Source organism: Zootoca vivipara, chromosome 5, assembly GCF_965207765.1.
Source record: "Zootoca vivipara chromosome 5, rZooViv2.hap1.1, whole genome shotgun sequence".
Lineage (NCBI taxonomy): Eukaryota > Metazoa > Chordata > Lepidosauria > Squamata > Lacertidae > Zootoca > Zootoca vivipara.
The window spans coordinates 27,655,172-27,679,745 of NC_142588.1; the positions used below are offsets into that span (position 1 = coordinate 27,655,172).

At 46.1% G+C, this 24,574-nt stretch overlaps 1 protein-coding gene across 2 annotated transcripts in view; it reads right to left on the reverse strand.

Moving 5' to 3' along the window:
• Positions 1–6,687: 6,687 nt before the first annotated feature.
• Positions 6,688–24,574, reverse strand: part of UNC5B (unc-5 netrin receptor B) — a 170,973-nt gene continuing 153,086 nt past the window's right edge. For both annotated transcript variants that reach the window (XM_035137966.3, XM_035137967.3), the window contains 8 exons: positions 24,137–24,526; positions 22,861–22,948; positions 21,138–21,306; positions 19,682–19,915; positions 16,897–17,046; positions 14,307–14,471; positions 12,449–12,627; positions 6,688–8,975 (listed from right to left, as the gene is read on the reverse strand). In XM_035137966.3, the coding sequence (XP_034993857.2) occupies positions 8,810–8,975; positions 12,449–12,627; positions 14,307–14,471; positions 16,897–17,046; positions 19,682–19,915; positions 21,138–21,306; positions 22,861–22,948; positions 24,137–24,526 (1,541 nt within the window). In that variant the 3' untranslated portion in view covers positions 6,688–8,809. The remainder of the gene's footprint in view (positions 8,976–12,448; positions 12,628–14,306; positions 14,472–16,896; positions 17,047–19,681; positions 19,916–21,137; positions 21,307–22,860; positions 22,949–24,136; positions 24,527–24,574) is intronic.

Below are 24,574 nucleotides of genomic sequence, written 5' to 3' on the forward strand. Positions count from 1 at the left end.
CCAGGCCCCCCCCCCGAGGCTCAGGGTCTGGGCCTCAGCAATTTTGTAGTCGCCTACATGCAGAAGGCCCAGGTTCAATCTCTGGCATCTCCAAAAGGGACTGGAGGAGACTCCTAAGCTGCAGCCAGTCAGTATAGACAGTACCATTCTGGATGGACCAATGGGTCTGACTTGGTATGCTGCAGCTTGATGCCTTCCCAGTATCTGCCGCCTGAGGCAGCTGCCCTACTCTGCTGAATGGCAAGGCAGGTGCTGGGTAATGGTTCAGATATTCCCCAGGATCCTGCCCTCAGTGCTAGTAGTTAAACGAAGTGCCTATAGCAACTTGTGGCTCAGGGGTTGTGAACCAGTAGCCCCTGCTCCAAATGCAGACTCTGTAACGGAGCTGCCCCTAAGCTGCCGGTGCAGTGGGGGGGGGGGGGGAAGAGGCTTACATTGTTCTGGAAAACATAATGGTTGCTCAAGAAGACAATAACCTTCTTGAACCACCATTCCCAGGGAGCTAATTTGAGCTTTCCCAAAGAGCTTGCTGTGATAACTTTAACACAAGATCATTGCACTTAATATTGCAATAGTTGTGGCCAACTCTGATACATTAAGGAAGCAAACATGCTTCTCAGCCTGTGTTAAGAAATGTCAGACCACACCTAATGTTAGCCAAAGTATTAAGCAGCTGGGTAATATAATAAATGATTAATAGATCGATGGCTGTGACTTCTGATCAAGCAGGAGAGATGGAGTTAGGATAATAAACTCACTGCAACTGATCAGTGGCGGAAGAGCAATGCTGCCACCTTATGGACCACTTGCGTAATGGCAAACTGCAAAGTGTTTCAATTGGGTCCTCCCTGTTCTATGAATTAGAAGGGAAACACCATAGGAGCTGATGATGATATACAGTAGCACAGTATTCGTGTCCAACAATACTAATGAGAAAACAGAAAAGGAAATTTTAAATTGCCTTGATTGAAGCATAAGTAAGCAAATGGAGAATGCCAAAGGAGAGAAAAGAAGGAAAGTTAGTTGGATTTCAATAGTTGAGCCAGTTTTATTTATTTAGAGCTAAGCTGAAATTTCTCGTTTTTTTTAAAAAAGCAAACAATTTCACCATTGCTGAAAAACAATGTGTCCAAGCAGAGTTTATTAGAAAGTTTCCTATTTGTGAAGTCTAGCTGATTTCATGAGAGGGAGAGGACTTCCACACTATCAGAATTCATAGTTTGTCTCTCCCTGCCTCCCGGAAAATCAAAATTGAAAAGTACTCAGAACAGTTCGAATAATACTATTTAAAAACTTCAGCCTTCAGGAAGTACCACTGCAAACCAGAGGTGACTTCATTTGAAACTATATGTGAGAATGTTGGCTTTTGGATAACTATGGCTTAGCCGATAATTATATTGAACACCAACAATATGGTAGATGACCATTGAGGCTGTTTAGGTGCTAATATTGCCCTCTACCTAAACATATGGCTCCTGGCCTGGATCCCTCAGCCAACCTGTCACCACTAAAAGTGCCACCCAAGTCCCAAATCTTACCTGTGTAGTAGGGAGCTTTCTTTTTTCTTTTATTTTGACAAAGTATTAAAAATAAATACAATACAAATGTGCACTCCACCATAGCTGCCAAGTTTTCCCTTTTCTCACGAGGAAGCCTATTCAGCATAAGGGAATTTCCCTTAAAAAAGGGATAACTTGGCAGCTATGCACCCCACCCCCGAGACCATTCCATTGTAACTATCCAACCTCCCAAAATTTCAACACCTCTTGCGATCGTTTTGACCCCTTTACATTTTAGCGGAACAAATTCTACAGACACCTTCCATATCTCCTCAAAATCATTTCTCCTGCATATTCCCCGTCTTACCTTAATAGCACATGTTAATTTATCAGGCAGCTTTCTGTCCACAGGGAGCTAAACTAACGAGTCACACACAGTTGGTTTTAATTTTAAACTTTTTATTAGACTAGGAAATATAATTTATTGCATAAAAATTAATTTGTTACAATAGGAATGCTAAACCTTATTTACAGTTCTTAGTTTACAGAATAAACAGACACGTGTTTTGAGGATGCTTCCGGAACCCCTCCCCCCACCAAAACAAACCCCCACCTGGACGTATAAATATGAAAACAGAATGGAGAGCAAGAGAATGAAGGACACTCTTAAGGGGAGAAAGGAAACCGTGGTTTGCTTTCACCCAAACGATGGCATAGGCTGCCCATGTCACAAAGCTCAGTGTGACCACAGAGAGCACCTTAAGAGACAGTGGGGGAGGGAAAAAGACAGGCACAACCCTCCTTTGTGTGAGCAGAGGGTGCTTTCTAAGCAAAAGGGCTCCCTACTTGGTCAACATACACTCTTCTGAACAAGAAGCAAAGAGAAAGAGGGTGAACTCTGCACACTTCCTGACGCTGCTCCCTATTGCACACCCATGCACCCCTAATCTGTTATATAGTACTGATCTCTCTCTCTCTCTCTCTCTCTCTCTCTCTCTCTCTCTCTCTCTCTCTCTCTCTCTCTCTCTCCCACCCACCCCAGATTTCTACTTCTGAATCCTCTCTCTCTCTCTTACATAACTGAATGCACATATCTGCACATCCAGTATCCAATTCACACAAATGCAGTGAGTAAAGACTAAGGCAGGTTGGCCTCTTAACAGATCACTCTCTCCCCAACAGCTCCCTCAATTTATATGGCAGGCCCACACACGAGACAAGGTGAGGTGACCGCTTCAGGCGGTAAGACCCACAGGGGCAGCAGATCCTGATGTAGATCTTCATCCACCCCCTTCTTCCCTGGCAAGGAGGGGGGTGCCTTTTTGTGGTTCGTCTCAGGTGCCAAAATGTCTTAGGCCTGTCAGTGCCAATATGAATTTACACCACTATGTGTACTACTGAGATTCATATATCTTCAGCTTCTCCACCCACCCATCCCACAGTCACACGATCGCATCAGCATGCGGAGGATACACAGTAAGCAGGAGCTGAGCACATTCACCCCAGATTTACGTTAAAGGTCTTAAGGTACATTCAGACATATAGAGGAAGTGGCCTTCTCGCATGAACTGGTCTCTGGATCACTGCAGGGATTGCTCATGCGACTGAGAAAATTGTGAATGGGCGGAAACCTTCACGGATTCCATGTGGCCACGTGACCAAAGCAAAAACAGGGACAACAACAGAACATGAGAAGCAATATTGGGTGTGGGGGTGTGGAGATGCACAGAGAGAGATGCGCACACTTTTAACACGCTCTGCGCCTGGAATCTAAAGGCAGGTAATTTTAAATCTCATAACCCATTTCTATAGAAAGTAGTAACGTTCACTTACTTAGCTAAACATTTCAAAGCCTAATTGTGTTTCCAGCCTGAACCTTTAACTTAATTGACTAAATGCAATTCTAAAGCAAATCACCCTGACGTACAGCAAGAGATCAGGTTAAAGACTGGAGGCTTCTTTTTAAATTTCTCACAAACCCCTAATACAATCTCCCTTTGTAAATGGAATGTGTAGATGAATTTCTTCTGTTCAATTTATCAGCAAGCAGTTCAGTCATATAATATATAATATTCCAGCTAGCTGAAAATGTTACAAAAAACCCTATTGTGCTCTCATCTGATGCCATGTTGAAGGAAAGCAATGCCTGCAGCCCTCCCCAAATACCTTGTGGTTAAATGATTACAGTATCTATTTTTGATTGAGGATTAATTTTCTTTTCTTTTGCTGCCACACAGGAAACAAACACTAATAACTTTGCTATAAAACACACACACACACACACACACACACACAAAACCCAGCTGCAATTCTCAGAAAGTTCATCATTTGGTTCCAAAAATCTGGATATTTTCCCAGATTTGTATATTGCATATGAGATCCCTAACAACTACGATGTGAGAAAGAAGAAAGTATGCCCTGCCAATGGGTAGATAAACTATGCAGACTAGAGAGTTACGGACCCTGCATCTAGCAGGTCTAGTCCTTTAAAAATGTTTGTCAGGTACAGATAAAGATACCCAAGGTCTCCAAATCCATGGTCACCAGAAGCGCCATCAAAAAACCCAAATACTGACATGTTCTATCTTGTATTGATTGCACCATACTCTTGAGAGACCTGAGCTGCAACAGGAACGTTGCTTTGGTGCAAAAGAATTTGAAGAAGCGTATAGTTTGGACTAGGAGGTTCCGCGAACCTGAACCCTACAAATGACACAAATTCACAAAACACCCCAAAAGGTTAGAGAACAGGGCTGCAAAGCTAGCGAAAACGACTTTTTGCCTGAGTAAGAGAAGGAGTGAAGAAAACTTCACACCTTGAAAACAGGCTCTGTGTTTGCAGCACTTAACAAAACACACACACACACACACACACACACACACACACACACACACACCTCCCCCTCCCCCATGGATTTGCCTTCTGTGTTGATGTCCAGGCTCCAAGCAACAAAAATGTCTTTTTGAATTAAGAGTCCACGTTTAGCATTCTATTTGTTTTCTCACTGTAAGTGACCTCTAAACAATGGGGCTATATATTCTGGTTAAGCAGGCATTGCCTGCAAACTATTTTCAGTCTCTGGGTTCCTGTATGAAATGTTTACTGTCATTACAGGAACACGAGGCAGCAACTAGCTTTCGGTGCCTTCTTTGGGCACATAGATAAAAAATTGCATCCTGAGAAACGACTGCAGGGATGGGGAAGCTGCGGCCTCCAGATGTTGTTTGGCTCTCTGTGCCAGGATAGGTAAAGGTCAGGGACCATGAGAGTCCAGCCACATCTGGGGGGGTCACAGCTTCCCCTTCCTTGAACTACTGGTTATCAAGCTGCCGCATAATCCCGCTCCCTGAGTAGGTGTGCCATTCAATTTTTTGTTTGTCTTCAGCACCTGTCTTTCCCCAAGAGCATGCTACCGTTTAAGGAGAATGAGGTAATTGCGAGGGTCTTCTGGTGCAAGACTTGCTATGTCATGCCTTGTCTTTAAAGTTATTGCCTACGAACGTGTCCTCGTGGGAAGGGGAAGAGTTAAAAATGAAAGGATCAGTATGATGAGGCAGTACTGCTCTTGGTGCCATGCTATGCTTTATGGAAGAAGACAATCTTTTTAAGAGGTAGTGACTATAAGAAAAAATACCCTGCAACTACACAGTGCTTGCAACAACCTGAAGAATAACGGATAACCAAAGGCCAATGCAAATAGAAATATATACATATATAAATATATACGAAAGTAAGGTAATACGGGTGCATTTGCATTAGAATTTTACTGCTGGAACTACCCTTATACTGCAAGGTTTGTATCCCTTAATCTGGGTTCTGTACCAAATCTAATTTTCTCATGCTGGAAAGATCTGGCAAAATAGAATAGGCAGCAATGGCAAAACTGAGACCTACAGTCCTACTGCCAACTCAAAAATCTGCTCCCAATTAGTTGCAATTCATATCCAAGTACACTGCAGACGTCTAGCTGCTTTCTCCTGTGATAATGAGGGCTAGAAACCTCACTGAAAGGAAAGTATGAAGAACTACCTGAACTGGGCACTGTGTGTGCAGCAGTTGCAAATCTTTAAAAATATTTCCTGCTAAGAGGAAATGAACTTCTGCTGCATTTCCACCTAAGATCTTGTTGCCATACATTTAACATGTTTTTTTTAAAATCATTATGCCTGGTGGCTGAGTTTATTAATAATTTACTTCAATCTGGGGCGATTCAAACAATATCCTTTCCTCTTTTTAGTAAGCTATCACATACAAGGGAGCCATTTGCACTGTTCACGAATACTCATTTAACGTTTTTCTTGTTGTGTAATTTACTTCTCTTCTATTGGACGCCTGCAATATAGAGAAAAAGGTAAGGCACTGCAAAGCATTACCGATAGAAACAAAAATTATCACAATGCCACCCATTATTAGCTTTGAGTCCTTGTGGAATTCTGCAGCTAAACTGTCTGGAATGAGAATCACCTATAACAAGCTCAGAGATTCCAAATCTCTCTCCCTCTCTCTCTCTCTCTCTCTCTCTCTCTCTCTCTCTCTCTCTCTCCCTCTCCCTCTCCCTCTCCCTCTCCCTCTCTCTCACACACACACGTGGGCTAACCACAAACATTATTCCAACATGATAATACAACACTGTGGCTTCTAATCTTCAAGCAAATGTTCCCTCCTTCGATCATGAGGTCTAGGAACAAAAAAGAAAAGTGTGAAGAACTTAAAACTCGAGTGGCCTGGTGTGCATTAAACTATGGTTTAATGTAAATGAGCCAAAGTGTGCTCACGCTGCTGAAATTGCTGGCACTTTGCTCTTCTTCTGCTCTGGCTGTACTGCCAGCAAGCCAACCACTGTCTGGCTTGTCATACCGGTATCATCCAAACCTGGGACCACGGTTTGTTTTCTTCCTAGCAAATCACAGGCAGAAACCAAGATTTGTTCTTGGTGTACCTTTTGTGGCTTGTTTGGGGGCAAGCAAACCATGATCCTGGGTTCCTATGTCAAAATTCAGACTGTGGCTTGTTTCTTGGCTGTGTGGTGGTGGTGGTAGCAGCAACAGCAGCGGTAGAACTAAGTGCCCACAATTTCAGGAGTGTAGGCTTGTTCACATTCAACTATGGCTGAATTCGGCGTGCAAACCAGGTCTTTGAGATACTCCTGTATAAAGGCTGGAACATTTTTCTCATTATATATATATAGTCACTTGAAACACAGTTTGAAACAACACTGGTGGGAAGTTTCTGCTCCTCCAGTTCGAAGTGTCACCATTAACATTTCTTATTCCTCTCAAATAACTACACATTAAGGGTATCTTTGTTCAGTCCTGGATCCTATCACTCAAAAACAGTGGGAGTTTTGCTCATGCTTTCAAAAATTCAGACTGCTTGAAATGGATGTGATGCACACACTTGCAGGTAACTTTACCCACGAGTGGAAGCGGTAGCACACCTTCATCTCACCTAGCAGGTGTCATCTGCTTGATGCCTAGTCAGACACTGCAGGGAAGTTAGCACTACCTTAAACAGATACTATCTTTCCTACGAAGAAACCTGGAAATAAAGTGCCTCCTATTAGGAACAGGTTGAGGTTCCGAGCGCACAAGTTGTCTGCGGCATATGAGAACAATGGCTGACATTCCCCGAGGAAGTGCATGTGCACACTAAGAGCTGTTTGACAGTGGAGCGGACTCCCTCGAAAGATGGTGGACTCTCCTTTCTTGGGGGTTATTAAGCAGAGATTAAGCAGAGATGGATTTCTAGAGATTAAGCAGAGATGGATTTCCATCATGAATGCTTTAGTTGAGATTCCTGCACTGCAGCGGGTTGGGCTAGATAACCCTTGGGGTCCCTTCCAACTCTACAATTCTATGATTCTATAATTTCATGACCTGGATTTGTCATCATGTGGTTGAATCCCACCTAAAATTAGTGACAGACTGGACACACCCTTGATTGCTAAGCCTTCACCATCTCAGTTAGGATTTTTGAACTCCAGCTTCCTGGGCTGCATAGCATAGCAAGAGTGGGGTGGGGGGAGTCCTTGTCTCATCCCAACCCCCCTTGGCCAAAAGTCATTCTGAGCACAAGAAAACCTTTTACACATTCCTCAATGGAGCTATCTTGATTCTGGCCTGAGACTTGTTCCTGTACTAACTGGACTTTGTTCTACTGGAATGGCCCACACAAGGACAAGTAGGTTATGCAAAGCAAGAGTGGCTCCAAACGTAATTGAGACAAGACCAGGGGAAAATACCATCTGGGCATATCTGGGCACTTCACCAGATTCTGAGGTGGGCCGGAAAGAGTGTGAAGGGTTTGTACTGTATTGGTCTTTCAAGAAAGCTCCCCAAGAAATTTCTCTCAGCTTCTTTTCCAGAAACAGGTTAGTTCTCCTGTGAGTGAATTTTCAGACTTATTCCCATTCATTCTGCTATAGTCAGAGAAAGAGATGCAAGCAAAATGATAAAGAGAAGAAAAAGTTTTCCCTTTAAGACACATATGAGGCTCAGGTCAAATCATCAATCCTACCTGATCAAAGGTTACCACATAAATTGATATTGTTTAATTTTCACTAAAACATCATTGCGTTTTCTCTCTCCCTCTCCCTTTCTCTGAGTGCCATGATACTCTTGCTCTCACATACATGAAAGATTCTTATTGAATTTTTAAAAAAGGATGCATCCAAAGATCTGGATAATAAATTACTTGCGTTTCCTAAGAAACTGTTTTCCTTTTTTTCCCTTTTCCATTTTTTAAATGTGTCTTAAAGCTGTTTGAAGCTTTTGACAGGAGTAAGCAGTCTTTTCTAGATTGTACTCGACTCTTCAAAGCATAAATTGCCAGCAAAGAAGAAATAAAGGGAGAACAAGGCAGGGAATGGGAAGAGGACAGGAAAAGAAAAACAAAACAAAACAACAACCCCAACCCAGATTCTTAGCAGCCCTCAGAAGCCACACGAGGCAGCAGAAGCTGAGGAGACCACAACTGCCACAGGCTGCGGTCACGGAGAGCAATGATACATTGCTTTTGTGCCCCATTTCCAAGGCTTTGAGGAGAAGGAGGAAAGGAGTCTTTTAACACTTGGATTGCTTGTAAACTGCGCAATATGGATCTCTAAGGCTGATTGTGATTTGAGGAGGAAGGAGTGCGAGAAGGGAGAAGGAACCCCATTCCAATCTCTTCAGAGTCACGCTACGGCTCTGCTTCTTCCTTGCAGCCCTTTCCCTATCAGTTCCCAAAAGGGCTGCTCCCGCCATTTACTCTCCCTCTCTCACTCCATCCTTCCACTCGGCCATTGCCAGAAGTCTTCTCGAGAGCTGCATCAGCAGTCCCCCTCTGTTGCCATGACAACCAGCATCTCGCTCTTGCCCATCTCTTCCAAGGCACTGGCCAGAGTATTAAGATCCCCATCATCTTGGTGCTGGGCTTCCCATAAGTCCAGGATGACTCCTGTTGGGCTGGCTTTGGTGGCAAAGAAATTCAGATACCTGTGCAGGAAAGAAAACAAATGAGAGAGGGAAAGGGAAGGAGAGAGATGGTTGGCATCAGTGTTTTCCCATTAGACCTCTGTGATATCACGGGGCTAATAATAAAACGTATTGATGTATTCCCACACAGATTCCATGAGAGCACATAAGGCAAGGATGTTGGGATTCCCATTAGCTCCAGCCAGCATGGTCCATGAGAGCAGCAATCCATCAGCATCTAGACCAGGCACCCCCAAACTGCGGCCCTCCAGATGTTTTGGCCTACAACTCCCATGATCCCTAGTTAACAGGACCAGTGGTCGGGGAAGATGGGGATTGTAGTCCAAAACATCTGGAGGGCCGAAGTTTGGGGATGCCTGATCTAGAGAGCCACAGGTCCCCATCCCTGAACTAAGGGCTAGGCCTTTAGTGATTACTGCGTATGACCAATGGGGGACGGACGGACGGACACAAATTCAGAACAGGACTTGAGGGGGAAACAGAGATGGAAGTGCCTGATTTTGGTGAAGCAGCTCCTACCAAGTCTAAAACATAACTCCCACTTTTAAAAAGCTGTTTGGAGCAAAGTAGAACATGGCAAGATTTTCATTCACCCAAGGACACTCGCCAGAACACTGCTGAAGGAGGGATATTATGATTTTTTCCCCTGAGTGGATAGCTAAGTTGGTAGAGGATGAGACTCAATCTCAGGGTTGTGGATTCAAGCCCCATGTTGGTGGGGGGGGGGAATTCCTGCACTGCAGGTCGTGGTCCCTTCCAACTCTATGATTCTGTGATTCCAAAATTAGGTACAACACTTTTTAAAATAAAAACGAAAGGCAAACTTTTAGAGGATCCTGGAATATACACGAGGAAACCAGGGGTCAGCAGGGTGGGAAAAAAATAGATCTGCTACAAATTTTTACTGACATAGAGGAGCCCAGGGTTTTTGCTGACCTAGTTTCTTTGACCTTTTTCTGGGATGGTACCCCAAGGGCCCCTGATATCTTTAAACCAAGGCCAATGACACACTGACAAAAGTCTCCACAGGGAAGTCACTCAGCAAATGAACGCTGCTGCTTTAACAAAAAATGGATGCTCTAAGTTACAGCAGTATGGAACTTACTGCTCACAGTGACCAGGGTGAAGCCAAGTGCCTTACCTAGGCTACATGGTATAGAAGCCCTTGGCTTGGCAGTGGCTTCCCAGCTCCTACATCTCATTCTGGGGACATGGGCGTAGGCAGGGGGGGCAGAAGGGGGCAGCTGCCCCCCCTAGAAGCAAAAAAATTAATGTATTTTACAGACCATAACCAGCACTTTTCCCCTCCAAAAACTGAAGTGGAAAGGGCTTTGCTTTAGCAAGAGCAGCTAAGTCTCCGCTTGCTGGGGGGGGGGGACACAGCAGTAACAAAAACACATCAAATAAATAAAGCAAAGTGGCTACCAGTAGTTAAGCAGTTAAGACAATGGAGCATATATCCCCAGGCAAGATTCGATAGCTGACCATTTCACCCTATTGTTCTTAAGTGGCAGTTGTTAATGAGCATTCAGGAGCATTAAGAGTTCTATTGGCGATTTAATGAGGGTGCAGACTCAGAGGATTCAATTTGAATAAGGTGGCTCTGCAAGGCTAAAAAGAAGTGAATAAGAAAGGGGGGGCTGTAGCTTTGACAGACACAGTGATGTTTATAAAAAGCATTGGTGTTCTAGTCTGCCCCTCCTCCTGCATCTGTATACTGTAAATCAGGGGTGGCCACCTCCCAAGAGACTCTGATCTACTCAGAGTTTAAAACTGGGGGTGATCTACCCCCTTTTGGGGGGTTCAGGTCAAAGCTATTGAGTTTTTTTTAAAGGAAGGGAAGCCCTGTTTTTTGGGGTTTAGGTCAAACTTGTTGAGCTTCTTTTAGGAGGGAGGCCCATTTTTGTTTAGGGTTTCAGGTCATAGTTCAACTTTTTTGAGGGAGGAGGAAAATTTTGGGTGAGCTTTTTTTAGGGGTGCCAGTGACCTACCAGTGATCTACCACAGACATCCAGTGATCTACTGGTAGATCACAATCTACCTGTTGGACGTGCCTGCTGTAAATCAAGCAGAGCGAAAGCTGCTTACAAGGCTCCTGTTCCAGCGTCACCCAGAGGCACCCACAAATATGAGTTATCCCTCTCTCTATTTCTTCCTTCCTTCCCTCCCTCTTCCATCCTTAATAAAATACGGGGGGGGCAGATAAGCCCCACATAGAAAGCCCATCAACATGGGGGGATGACTCTTTCAAATACGGTATTCACCAGTAATTGGGGGGGGGGGAGAGGCACCTAGGCCTCTAGGAGTTGGCTGCTATGCCTAGGAGTAGGACAATTCAAGAAAGCAGAACGATGCATATGGTATGGTAATATATCAATAGAATCGTAGAATTGTAGTCGGAAGGGACCACAAGGGTCATCTAGTCCAACCCGCTGCAATGCAGGATTTTTTTCCTAAGGTGGGGCTTGAACCATGGTTGAAATATTATGCTGATATGCAGCAACGCCTCGGAGCTGTCGTGGCTGCGGCCATGTCTTGCCTCGCCCTCGCCCGCCCTGCCACCCCCTCTCGCCTGCCCGACCCTCCCGTCCTCTCCAGCCAAGCAGGGTAGCCGCCAACGCTACCAGCCCCAGAAGCACAAGGTGGCCGCTGCTGCCACCGCCACGATGTCATCAGGCCCGTTGGCCCTTTAGCCCCGCCCACTTTGTGGCCCCTCCCCTTCTGTGCCTTGGCCCTGCCCCTGAACGACCATGGCTTGCCCCCCCCTAGTTTTGATCCTGGCTACGCCCCTGTCTGGGGAACCTCCAACTGGCACCCTTTTCACTTTTTGAATGAAGTATACATCCTGATGACCCATGATGATGTTTCAGCAACTGCTTAGAACACCCAACTGTTTGGGCACATAACAAGTTCTATTTTATTTTATTTCTGCTCTGGGCACCTGGGCCTTAAGACAAAGGAATGAATCAACCTGAGTGGCTTTCCTAAGAGAGTGGCTGCCTCCCCAGCTAGGGGCAGCAATGTTTCTGAATGCCAGTTGCTGGAAACCACAGCAGGGGAGAGTTCCTCCTGCGCTTGCAGTTATTCCTCAGGCATCTGGTTGGCCACTGTGAGAACAGGATGCTAGACTAGATGGGTCATTGGCCTGATCTAGCAGGCCCTTCTTATGTTCTTCTATCCTGCCTGCTGGAAAACTCTTCTATATTTTTAGTAGGGCAGTAAAAATGTTCCCAGATATTTGATAGTTGGCTGAAAGTTCATGTTTAATGTTATTTATGTTTGCTGTTTTATGAGGTTTCCCCCCCTCTCTTCTAGTGTATTGCACTATTTATTGTTTTGAGCAAGGATTTTGATCCAAGAGGCAGCCCACAGATATCAGAATAAAGAATTAAATCAGTGCAAACAAGCAGCTCCTTCGGCTCTTGTGTTTCCTGCAAGGATGGCTGACGGCAAAGTGCTGAAACAAAACCCACCGGTCCATGGAAAGTTTCTGAGCAAGGAGCCGCCAGTCGTTTCCTCTGGCGTTGGGGGCATCAAGGCTGTTGCAGATTTTCTGTCGTATCGACAGAGGGATCTTGAAGGCATATGGCCCCAGCTGAGTCGTCAGGGCACTGCCAGGATAGGAACGCAAGGCATCAAAGGAGTTGGAGTTCTGGAAAACAAAAAAGGGCGTAGGCTCACTGGCGTCTGTCAGATTTAGAGGCAATTTTTTATTTTTACTAATTAAGTAAATAAGTTATAAGCTGCCTTTTAGGGTCCAATTCCCCTCCCCAATGTGTTGTAACAAAATTGCAAATATACTACATACAGATAATCATATTAAGACTACGTTGCACCCCTTTAAAACTGAGCAGTAGTAATTAACTTATCATGGAAAATCAGCAAAATGTGAATTGAAATAAAAAACACTTTAAAGATTTGTTCCAGAAGGGCAGTGCCACCACTAAAAAGGCCCTGATCCTGATACAGGGGCTTTGGGCGATGAGCATGTGATAAAACTCCATCTGATATATCTGATCTATGGATAGAAGCTTACCATGGCCAATCTGTCACATGGTGGGTTTTGCTAGTAGCTAGTACATGACAAATTAATAGGCTGGCTTATAAAACAACAACTCAAAAAGTGATTTTTCTTCCTCTGAATCAGGTCTTGAGTGTTTTCACACATGAGGCTTAATGTAGCCCTTGCTTTAGATAGGTTGTAAGACACCTATGATTCTTACACTGGTGGGAATGCTCATATTCTTTAATGGTCGTATTCACATTACAAATGCCTCTCTCCTGATTTCTGAACAAAGCAACCAGCTTCCAGTAAAATACCGGGAGAGAGTTGTAAAAGCAATTTGAGCTCCACGTGTAAAACCTGAACTAATCTCACCTTTGTGGGTTTAAAAAAACAAACAAACTTCAATGCAATTCACTTTTTTGTTTATTTCAGTCCCATAACTTTGATAGGATTTCTGCATTTCTTTGCAAACCTACTGGCAAAAGCAGGTCGAAAGAGGCACTCTGAGAAAGGGACAATCCAATAGAATGCACTGAAATGCATTAGGCAACCCGGTATGCATGGATGGTCAGAAATAGAAATAATGGGAGAGAGAAGGGTAAATATCATGCCTTTAAAATATGTATCATTGACTTGCATAGTGGCATCGCATTCTCCGGCTTCACTGAACCCAGAGAAAAATCACCCTTCGGATATCAACATGCATGCTTGAACAATAGCGGGTCTTGGAGAGTCAGAGCATGTAACCAGGACAGAAGAATTAGGTTGTTTGCAGACCGTTGTTATTTTGTGGCTGGGATTCAGTGGCAAAATCACACTGTGCAATTAAAATGGTTTCGGCAGTCTTGTGCTCTTGTGCAAAAGACCCCCTCCCCACAATTGAACTTTCTGTAGTAAGGGAAGTGATGGGAAAATGCACTGGAAAATGGAATAACGACTGCTTAATGCAACACTGTATAACCTCCCTGCAAACAAATCAAAATGAATGTTCAATAAGCAGCTGATGCCATATGGCTTCCTCACTAGTGGAAGGAAGGTTACATTTTCCTAGGTAGGGAACTTAAATGTATGCAATAATAGGTTCTGCTCTACATATCCCTGCAGACTACATATCCCATGCAGTGCCACATCCATGTCAGAGAATGTGGCCTTCTTTAGCAAGTTCTAGGAGTCAGCAATGGCTCACAATGTGTGGCCAGTTAATTCTAGCCAATAGCTCAGAGAGGCCACTGGGATTCCTGTTAAATTTTATTCTGCTCCACTTGTCTTCTACCAACCAAGCACACAGCCTGCTTGCTTCCGCAGCCTGGATCCCCTTGGCTCACCTCTCCAAGGGTAATGTGCAGCTGAAATATCTGCCCTTCTCCTTCCACTTGCCGAACACAAATCTTGCAGGTAAGTTCTGTGGAAGCTGGGCTGTGTCTCTCCAGAGTGAAGGTGCAGTGAAGTGCCCGCTGGCTGCCACTCCAGATGTGATAGAAGGGGATTTCCTGCAGCAAATAATAATAATAATAATAATAATAATAATAATAATAATAATAATAATATGACATGTCAGCACACTGGGATGCCATCACAATGGAAATGTGCCAGTGGGTCACTGTGGCAATGGAACAAGCCTACACAACCAGAACAGGTATGCACGCCTTTTGGTCCTTCAAGTCAAACGCAGCCCACCAGCCAGTTCCTCAACAAAGCACTGATGCATCAACAAACCAGTTCCAGGCTGGTGGGGAGAAAATGGATTAAGGCGCTCCTGGTGGGCTGAATATGTTTGGCTTGATGGTTCTTAAGTTATTGCCTTCAAGTCCTGCTTGTGGGTTTCATGGAAGCATGACTTTTGGTTTGGCATAGCAGGACTCTTCCTACCGTGTTTCCCCTTTTTTAAGGCGTAGCCATAAAGTAAGCCATGGCAGGATTTTTAAACATTTGCTAAACATAAGACATACCCCGAAAATAAGACATACCTCCATGCCATGTGGAGAGAGACCGCCAAGCGCCCCAACCAGCCAGCGGGACTCAGAACGCTGGCTGCAGCAGCAGCAGGAGGAAGCCTGCCGGCTCGGTGCCTGGAGCCAGCTGCTGCAGCGACGAGCGCGCAGAGCACCCGAGCCAGCGGTCTTGCCTCCGCCTGGCCCGACCGAGGAGACCTGCCTCCCCACCGCCCAGATCCGGCGGCTGCAGCGTGGAGCGCATTGAGCGCTCTGCAAGACCGAGCGCTTGGAGCGCTCTGTCGGCCGGGCGGAGTGCCCGAGCCAGCAGCCTCCGCCTGGCCCGGCCGTGGAGACTTCCCTCCCCACCGTCCAGATCCAGCGGCTGCAGCATCGGGCGCTCCGCAGGACCGAGCGCTTGGAGCGCTCTGTCGCGCCGGGCGGAGCGCCCGAGCCAGCGGCCTCCGCCTGGCCCAGCCGTGGAGACCTCCCTCCCCACCGCCCAGATCCAGCGGCTGCAGCATCGGGCGCTCCGCAGGACCGAGCGCTTGGAGCGCTCTGTCGCGCCGGGCGGAGCGCCCGAGCCAGCGGCCTCCGCCTGGCCCAGCCGTGGAGACCTCCCTCCCCACCGCTCAGATCCAGCGGCTGCAGCGTCGGGCGCTCTGTCGCGCCGGGCGGAGCGCCTGAGCCAGCGGCCTCCGCCTGGCCCGGCCATGGAGACCTCCCTCCCCACCGCCCAGATCCGGCGGCTACAGCGTCGGGCGCTCCGCAGGACCGAGCGCTTGGAGCGCTCTGTCGCGCCGGGCGGAGCGCCTGAGCCAGCGGCCTCCGCCTGGCCCGGCCGTGGAGACCTCCCTCCCCACCGCCCAGATCCGGCGGCTGCAGCGTCGGGCGCTCCGCAGGACCAAGCGCTTGGAGCGCTCTGTCGCGCCGGGCGGAGCGCCTGAGCCAGCGGCCTCCGCCTGGCCCGGCCATGGAGACCTGACTCCCTGCCGCCCAGATACGGCGGCTGCAGCGTGGAGCGCGTTGAGCGCTCCGCAAGACCAAGCGCTTGGAGCGCTCTGTCGGCCGGGCGGAGTGCCCGAGCCAGCGGTCTCCGCCTGACCCAGCCGAGGAGACCTGCCTCCCCGCCGCCCAGAACCGGCGCAGCGCCAAGCGCTTGGAGCGCCCTGCCGGGCCGGGCGGACCGCCTAAGCCAGTTTTTCTTCTTTTTTTCTTCTCTTTTTGTAATGTACAGAAATGCAAACTATAGCTTATCATCATCATTAATTAATGTACAGAAATGTAATGTACAGAAATGCAAACTATATCTTATCATCATCAGGTAATTAAAAAAAAAAGACACCCCACCGAAAATAAGACACCCTGTGTTTTTTTGAGAAAAAAAAGTTGTAAGACGGTGTCTTAAAAAAGGGGAAACACGGTATGCTCTTAAGATGTTCAGGCCTGTTCTGGAAAGCATTGTCGCTTAGTTACAATGATGTGTGTGTGTTTATGCAAAGAGGTCTGGCTGAGATGTATTTTTTTTGTGTGTGGAAGGCACTGTGGTCTATAGGTGCTATTCAGATCTTTTGTAGGACTCCTAAGCACAGTACACCCAGGGGATGGGCCCATATAGGGTCTTTCATTCATAGGATAATTTGGGTCTCACACCTGTGTGAGTTGGGTACCACAGGAGACTGGAGAAATGAAAGAACGCTGAACCTTCTGGTGGAAATCATGAAGTAAGGATGTGGGAGAGGACAGAGCAGTCACAAAGTCTTGCTACGGTATATGAAATGTATCTCCCCAAAAAGCCAGTGACATAATTCTCTTGTGGTACCATTTCACCAAGGATAAAATAAAAAATGGGGCTGGCCTTTCAATGAGTGTATGTGTGCTGGAATATTCTGGAAGAGAACAGTGATGAACAAAAGCAGTTTTGCTTGGGGTCCCATCGAGGCACTCTCTCTGTTGTTGGTATGCTGGCAACCCAGCCACTCACCTGGTACTTGGCCAGGAGTTTGCTCCTCCAAAGTGAATGAGGGATATCATGGATGGAGAGACGCAAGTTGTGATAACTGTCCTTAAACAGCAGGGGCTTGGGTTCTTCCAGCAGGTAGCCACCAAGAGTCCTTTCTAATTCAAGTACTTCCTGTGAGACAAGAGGGGAGGGGAGGAGAGGAAGGACAACTGTGAGGCCCCAGGACAAATGATGGCAATTTAACCAGCGAGCACCTCCCATGCTCACAGATTGTCATATGCTGCCAGACGGGGCACTGATAACTCTCTATTTTGCACAGCAGCTCCTGAAGCAGAATTGCTCTTGATCAGACATTTACCTTTACCACTATCAACTGCCACCAGGGCTGCTGGTCATGGAGGGGGGGGGGAACCACAGACACTTTAAGCTGCAATACTAAATAGCACAGGCAACTCATTCTGAAAGGAAGCTACTAGGCTCTCTGTGTTTCCAGGCTGCTTGCTGGTGGCTCAAGCACTCATAGGTCTAATGCAGTTTACCAGTCATTTGTGGCACAAGCCCAGATGTATCTTTCTGGCCATGGTAGCTGGACTTTGCCAGCATCTGGGCTTGGGTGCCTGGAAGCACCTCGTGCTTTCCTTGTGAACTTCTCCTCTGCATCCCTCTAGACACTGTCAGTAGGAAGGATGCAAAATTAGATGTAACAGTGATTCAACCCAATGTACCGCTATTCCTTTGACTAGTGTCATAACAGGTTGTGACTGATTGGTGCTATAATAATTCAAGCCAATCAACCAGGAAAAAAATCCCATCCGGAATCTCATACTCTTATAACTCAAGTCATATACTCATCTCTGTTTTGGAATTCCAGCATTTTCCCCTGTATAGTTTTCTGCAGTATTTCAGCAGACAAACCAGCTCAACAATCCTTTCAGCCCTCACAATGACATCTTGGAGGAAAACAACAACCCTCTACTTCCTGCACCACCCTGACAATAAACATGACAATGTGAGAAGCAGAAACGCAGAGTTTTCTTCCCTATGATTCACTGGTCATATCCTAAATAAAAACCTCAAAAAGATGATTTCTAGAGTCCTCTTCTGGCTCTTTCAGTGTATGAAGAGAAGCTAGACACCAACCATGACATCAAGGTTAAAAACACACAATGCAGCAAGATCGGAAACACCAGCTTGATCACTGGAACTAATCACTCTTGTAGGATGAGGGCAGATGGAGATTTATACTTCATTAAGAATGATGGGTTGCTTTCATTAGTCATGCAAAGCAGTGCTACAATTATTGATAGGCTTTGGAAATAACCTGAAAAATAGGTATTTTTTCAGATTGAGAGCAAGCAGGAAGTTTTCCAGTGGGTCTTTTAATCCCACATATTTTAACTCTGATTACAAGACAAGCTTGCATATGAAAAACAATTGGTAAGCCTCTAAGGTCTGCACAATTCCTGACCTACTGTCAGAGCCAGGCAATGCCACGCCTGAACCCAGAGATGCTGTCCTGATGACCAAGTGAAGGCCAAAGGCCCAGATCCTAGTACCTACACCGGACAGGCCAATCTGCAGGCTTTGTACTGCCTACCAATTATACCGGGGAGTGTGAGCATATTGCACACCCCTGTCTGGTTGTGTGGGTGAGGAGGGCTCTGAATGTGCACAGCATGCTAGCAGCACAATTGCATGAAGGCTTCCTTGGAAGTAAGCCCCACTGTATTCAGTGTTTAATACTGCAGAGAGATTTGCCATAGCAGCAATTGTAGGGGGCGGGGGGAAGCCCTTGTGTTATATCTTCAAAACAGGGCATAAAACAGTCTCCTTCAGACACCCTTTCTTTCCCTCCGGGGACCTCCATTTAAAGCAAGGAGGCTGGTCTCTGAGGAATGAGTTAAGGGAACCTATTACTGAAACCAAACTGCAGGTCACTTTTCATGGCATTGCATCAGGCAGTTTTGCTCCCCAGAGCAACTCTTTTCCAAGTTGCATCGCACGCTCCTTTGACTGCCAGCATGGCCATTTTGGGCAGCAGCAGTCCAAAGTAACAACAAATGGGGAAGTTGGACAAGTAGTGCTGAACATGCAACTTCCGCGCACATAGTTTTCCCCTACCCTCTCTGAGGTATGGCCCCAAGCATAGTCCCAGAGCAGGACAACGAAGAGGCTGACATTTCTGTTAGCTGAAGATTTATTCCTAGACACTTAAGAGGTGCAGATTCCAAAAAGGTAAGTCATGTTAGGTCTAGTTCCTCAATGCCCTAGTGATGACTTGAATGCAAGGATGATACTATGATACCAAAGAAAAGAATTTTCACACCACCTCAAACGCAACGCTTCTTAGTGGATACAGTTCACATGTTCAGTTACGTGTCCCCAAGTGTATAGTCGGCACAGAGAAATCAAATGAATAAGGCTTTAGTCTGCCGCAGCAAAGACAGCAAGGAATTCCAACAGAGAATTAAAGATGAACACACTTTTATTGTGAACTTAGTTTCAGAACTGACTGTTGTTAGATGCATGAAAAGACTAATCCCTATGACAGCTTTTTTTAAAAAGGTACCGTAGGATGTTCAGAGCAAATCTAGGGGTAAAATGTAAAACAGGAAACTGCCGTATACGAATCAGACCACTGATTTAATCTAGCTCAGTACTGTATGCCCTGACTAGCAGCAAATCTCTAGGGTTTCAGAGAGTGATCTCTCCAAGCTCTGCCTGGAGCCATCTGGGACCTTCTGCTTGAAAAGGAGTGCAAGTCAAGTGCAAAGAAATTCAAGAGGGGCAAACTGAGCAATGTTACCTTCAGGGCATCCGGTGTGTCTTCCAGGCAGTATACTTTGACACTGTATTCCAGCGAAGTACAAAGGGTGGGGGCAAAGATGGCGAGCTGGAGTCTCTTGATGGCTGACCGAGAGTAGGACTCTCCCACAAGGACGTATGTCCCAAGCTGGTCTAGCAGAACATGGCAGCACTTAGGTTCCAACTGGCAGTAGCAGGGCGTGTTTAAAGTCTCTTCATCCAGAGTTACAACTTCCTAAAGGAGAAGAAAGGGGTGGGAAGAGCAAAAAAACAGAAGTAAGTTTCTTCCTGGTGCCGACTTCCATTGGCTGGGGCCAGTTGGTTAGCATGCTAGGTTTTTATTGTCTGTATTCAAGGCCCATGGCAACTCAGAAAAACAAAAAGTATCCAAGAGTAAGTTAAACAAAAAAAAATTCCAGAAACACAAGTTGTCAAAATTTTAAATAGTAAAGGTCCCCAAACCATTTACATAAAAAAGAAAGAAATCCTACTGGGCAGTCAACACTGTTTGGGGTCAAAAGACAGTGACTTTCTTGCTGCTGGTGCGCATGAGCCAAGCTAAAATTATTATTATTCAATTGATTTGTCTCCCTGTTTACTAGCATCAGGGTTGAGGGTGCTCTGTCTAACAAGAAGAAAAACTACAGTAAAGGTAAAGGTAAAGGGACCCCTGACCGTTAGGCCCAGTCGCGGTGACTCTGAGGTTGCGCGCTCATCTCACTCTATAGGCCGAGGGAGCCGGCGTTTGTCCGCAGACAGCTTCTGGGTCATGTGGCCATCATGACTAAGCCGCTTCTGGCGAACCAGAGCAGCGCACGGAAATGCCGTTTACCTTCCTGCCAGAGCAGTACCTATTTATCTACTTGCACTTTGACGTGCTCCTGAACTGCTAGGTGGGCAGGAGCTGGGACCGAACAACGGGAGCTCACCCCATTGCGAGGATTTTCAGCAGAACTGCCAATACATACACATAACCCTGATTTACAATACTTCCAGAAGGGCAGCAATGCAATACCTGCAAGGTCTCACCTGCCTTGCATAAATCTGGCGCTGCACTGGCATATATTAGCTTTTTATCAGCTTTAAAAATGCTGCTATCCCAGACTTTTCACTTCTGCGTTGTAAACTTCCTAGACCTCACGATTGTAGTGTTTAAAAGGGGGTTCTCTATCATATAAGGGCAAGTTCAACATTTTGAGCAATGGGGTTTCTTATCAGCAGAGATTGGTTGGTTGGTTGGTTGGTTGGTTGATTGATAGATGTTATAGAGTTGTGTGGGGAGGGAGGGGTGGATGAGAAAAAAAACCCAGAAACGTATCTATCTCCTTACCTTAAAGTGCTTTATAACTGATAAATAACCACATGTTTCTAAGTAACTGGCTTGACCCACAGATTGCATGTGGTGCCTTCACCAACGAAACAGCTGATTCCATTCCCAAATCATTATAATGCCTTACCTCCCAGTTTCCTTGGTGGGACTGGGTTTTCAGTTGCAGCATCCAGTCTGGGGAACCGACTTCTGCACAGTGAGGGATGGTAAGGATGACAGGGCGGCATAAGAGCAGCCCGGTGGGGCCGCAGGTCACCATGGGGCTCAGCACTGTCTGTGTACCTTCGGATGGAAAGCTACAGAAGGCAAGGAGAAGAAAGCTAAGTTGTCTCCAGTGACACGAAGGAAGTCAAACAACTGGGCCGTGGCAACTGTTATCTGGGCCTCAGAGGAAATGAATGGCTTGAATGAAATGGGGCATGGCTTGGATCTCACCTGGTGAGAGCAATATTTGCTGAATAAAGTCCCTGAATGAAGTCTGGCTAAATATTAAATTAGTTAGAATTATCCACCTGCCACCGTCTCCCCTCCCTTTAACTTCAATGGGGTTTTAAGCAACCGAACAGCATCCCGGATTGCTGTCCTTGGTTCATATAAAGAAGAAATACTAGGAATATTTGGCGTTATGTTGGAGGGAATGCCAGGAAATCGGCACATGTGGTTGGGGTGTAAATATGTACAATTTTGGGGGGGAGGGCAAAGGGTGTTTAAGGAGATAACAGAAATCACTCGGTTGAAGCTGACCAAAAGTCCAGAGGTAGTATTATTATCAATTTATGATGGGGTGGAAGGTTTGCTGGCTATGAAGGACTTGCTCACAATTTTATTGACTGCTGCACGAGTTATTATACTTAGGAAGTGGAAGGGGCAAGGTGAATATAAAATGGAAGAATGGTATAAAGAGGTGTGGGATACAGCTATTAATGATAAATTAACATGTGCTATTAAGGTAAGACCCTGATGTTGGGAAAGATTGAGGGCACAAGGAGAAGGGGACGACAGAGGATGAGATGGCTGGACAGTGTTCTCGAAGTTATGAACATGAGTCTGACCAAACTGCGGGAGGCAGTGCAAGACAGGAGTGCCTGGCGTGCTCTGGTCCATGGGGTCACGAAGAGTCGGACACGACTAAACGACTAAACAACATTAAGGTAAGGCGGGGAATGTGCAGTAGAAATGATTTTGAGGACATATGGAGGGTGTTTGTAGAATTTGTTCTGTTCAACGGAAAGGGGTCAAACATCATTGCATTTCACCAAACACATTTCAACACCATCGCAAGAGGTGTTGAAAATTTGGGAGGTTGGATAGTTACAATGGAATGGTCTCGGGGGTGGGATGCACATTTTTATTCTTATTTATTTATTCTTATTACTTTGTCAAAAAAAATTAAAGAAGAAGAAAAACTAATGGTAAGTTGAGTGCAGTCAGTCAGAAGAGAAAATTAAAGGCCTTGGGCTAAGATTCAAAGTAATATGTCCAAAGTGGCTTTGGGTTGGATCCTGACTCACAGCAGAAACCTAACTGTGTCTATGTTGCTCTCTATGAAATCAATGAGATGCTTAATTTGGTCATGACTATCATGACACAGTGACTTCAATCAGACGTTAAGTGCAATCAACTGAGTCTGGATGCAAGTTTGTAGTGTTTCTTGAACGAAACACTGTTTGCTGAAATCAAGGGGACTAACGAAAGCAGATTGTGGAATGAATTGGAGTGGGGTGGGGGATGGGGAACAGCTTACACTGGGCATGCTCAAGCCTTTGACCATGCCTAAAGTAGCTCTCGCGGATAACCTCTGATAATGCAGGCCAGATTGAAAAACACAGCATGTCTTCTGCTTTACTTACAGGGTGTTTTCTGCTTTGTTGATCATCAGGTACATTTCATAGAATTTCCCTTGAGGAATTGCTCCGTGTGGCACCAAGAGACTCACCCCTACGGACCAGAAAGGGGTAGCAGAGGAGAAGAGAATGAATAAAGGGTTTTACTAGATTTAAAAATGATACAACCCTCAGCTCTGCAGTACATCTTCCCTTCTCTCTAATCTCTCTTCCCCCAAGTCAGTATATTAGGCCGCAGGCACAGAGCTAATGAGAAGATGCAGTGGACTCAGTCTGCATCATTAGCAACCCTCTGCAAAGCCCCCGAAAAAGCTCATCACCTGGTTTCTCACCCATTACCTCAAAAGCTGTGCCTAATTATTCCAAAAAGAAAAGATGGCATCTCTGGACATTGTTTTAGTAACTGCCAATATATCACTTGACCTTTGGTGCCCATTATCTGATTCTGCCCAGATGACGCCTGGGGAAGGTGCCCCTCTCACCCACTCTGGTTTTATTTAGCACCAGAGCTAAACCAAAAGCTACTTCTAGCAGTGTGCATTATGCGTTCCTTTTCGCTCCCTCTGCAAGAAAACCCATGGCGCAGGTAGAGATGAGCCATCCCACAGCAGATGAGGCACACAGTCAGGGATCTTCCCCTTGTAATAATTTAAGATGATTGAAAATTCCCAACCACTGCATCCTGGAAGAACATCTAAGTGAACAGGAGGCCTCATTCTTGAACGATTGCCTGAGGTCAATAATAGCCTGGATGGGGGTGAATAACTTGAAACTCAATATAGACAAAGATAGAGATGCTTGTGGTATGTGGACTGTTGATGGCAATAAATATCTGCTCTGCATGGAATGACACACACACCCCTACAGGAGCAGGAGCAGTGTTTTGAGGATACTAATGGATTTGGGCCTCTTTCTGGAATTCTAGGTGATGACAATGCTTTTTACCAGCTGCGCCCCTTTCTAAAGTGCCTGGCAAGAACAAGTGGAGAGGCGACAGACCGTGGTGCTCTAGGACAGATTAATATCCCTTTAAGGTTCTCCACTCACCAGTGAGGGGGAGAAACCTAGAAGAGATGGTCACAACTAGGGAGCACATAGGAGCTCAGCTGGGTTCTGAGACCTCCCTGGAGCAAGGTGTCAGCTCAGAGCTGTCCGAGGTGCTGCAACCCCAGCTTCACCTACTACAGACTATATTTAGGTCAGCCTGCCCATAACCTCTTGGTTCAATGGACTCTCAGATAAAGTCAGGACAGTAGAAATTTCCCCTCATGCTGACATTTACCTGTGCCAGGGATGGTGAGCCTTCCTCCCAGGCAGCCAAATGTCCCAGTGGCACTGTTGCCAGGCTCCCGAGGCAGAGTCAAGAGCTGCTGAGAGCCCATGGTCTTGTTCCTTAGGTTCATGAAGTGATTATCCCTGAGGTTCTCCCCTGGGAAGGTGCCTGAGGGCATGACTCCCAGCAGGTCTGTCCCCTCATGCATCCCGGGCGAGGATGATGTTGTGGAGGAATTGAACACTTTGATCTTGAGGTTAGGGAGTGGGTCAAGCAAGGGAGAGTTGGTCATGGGGATCTTGTCGGAGGAATCTTGCAAGGCGTACATGGGGCCGCGGTACACGCCTGCATTGGCTGTCAGGTCGGGCTGCATTGAAGGGTGCAGCAATTGGGGGGTGTCTGCAAAAAAGAATGGTATGTTTCTCATAGAAGGAAATAGACACAGAC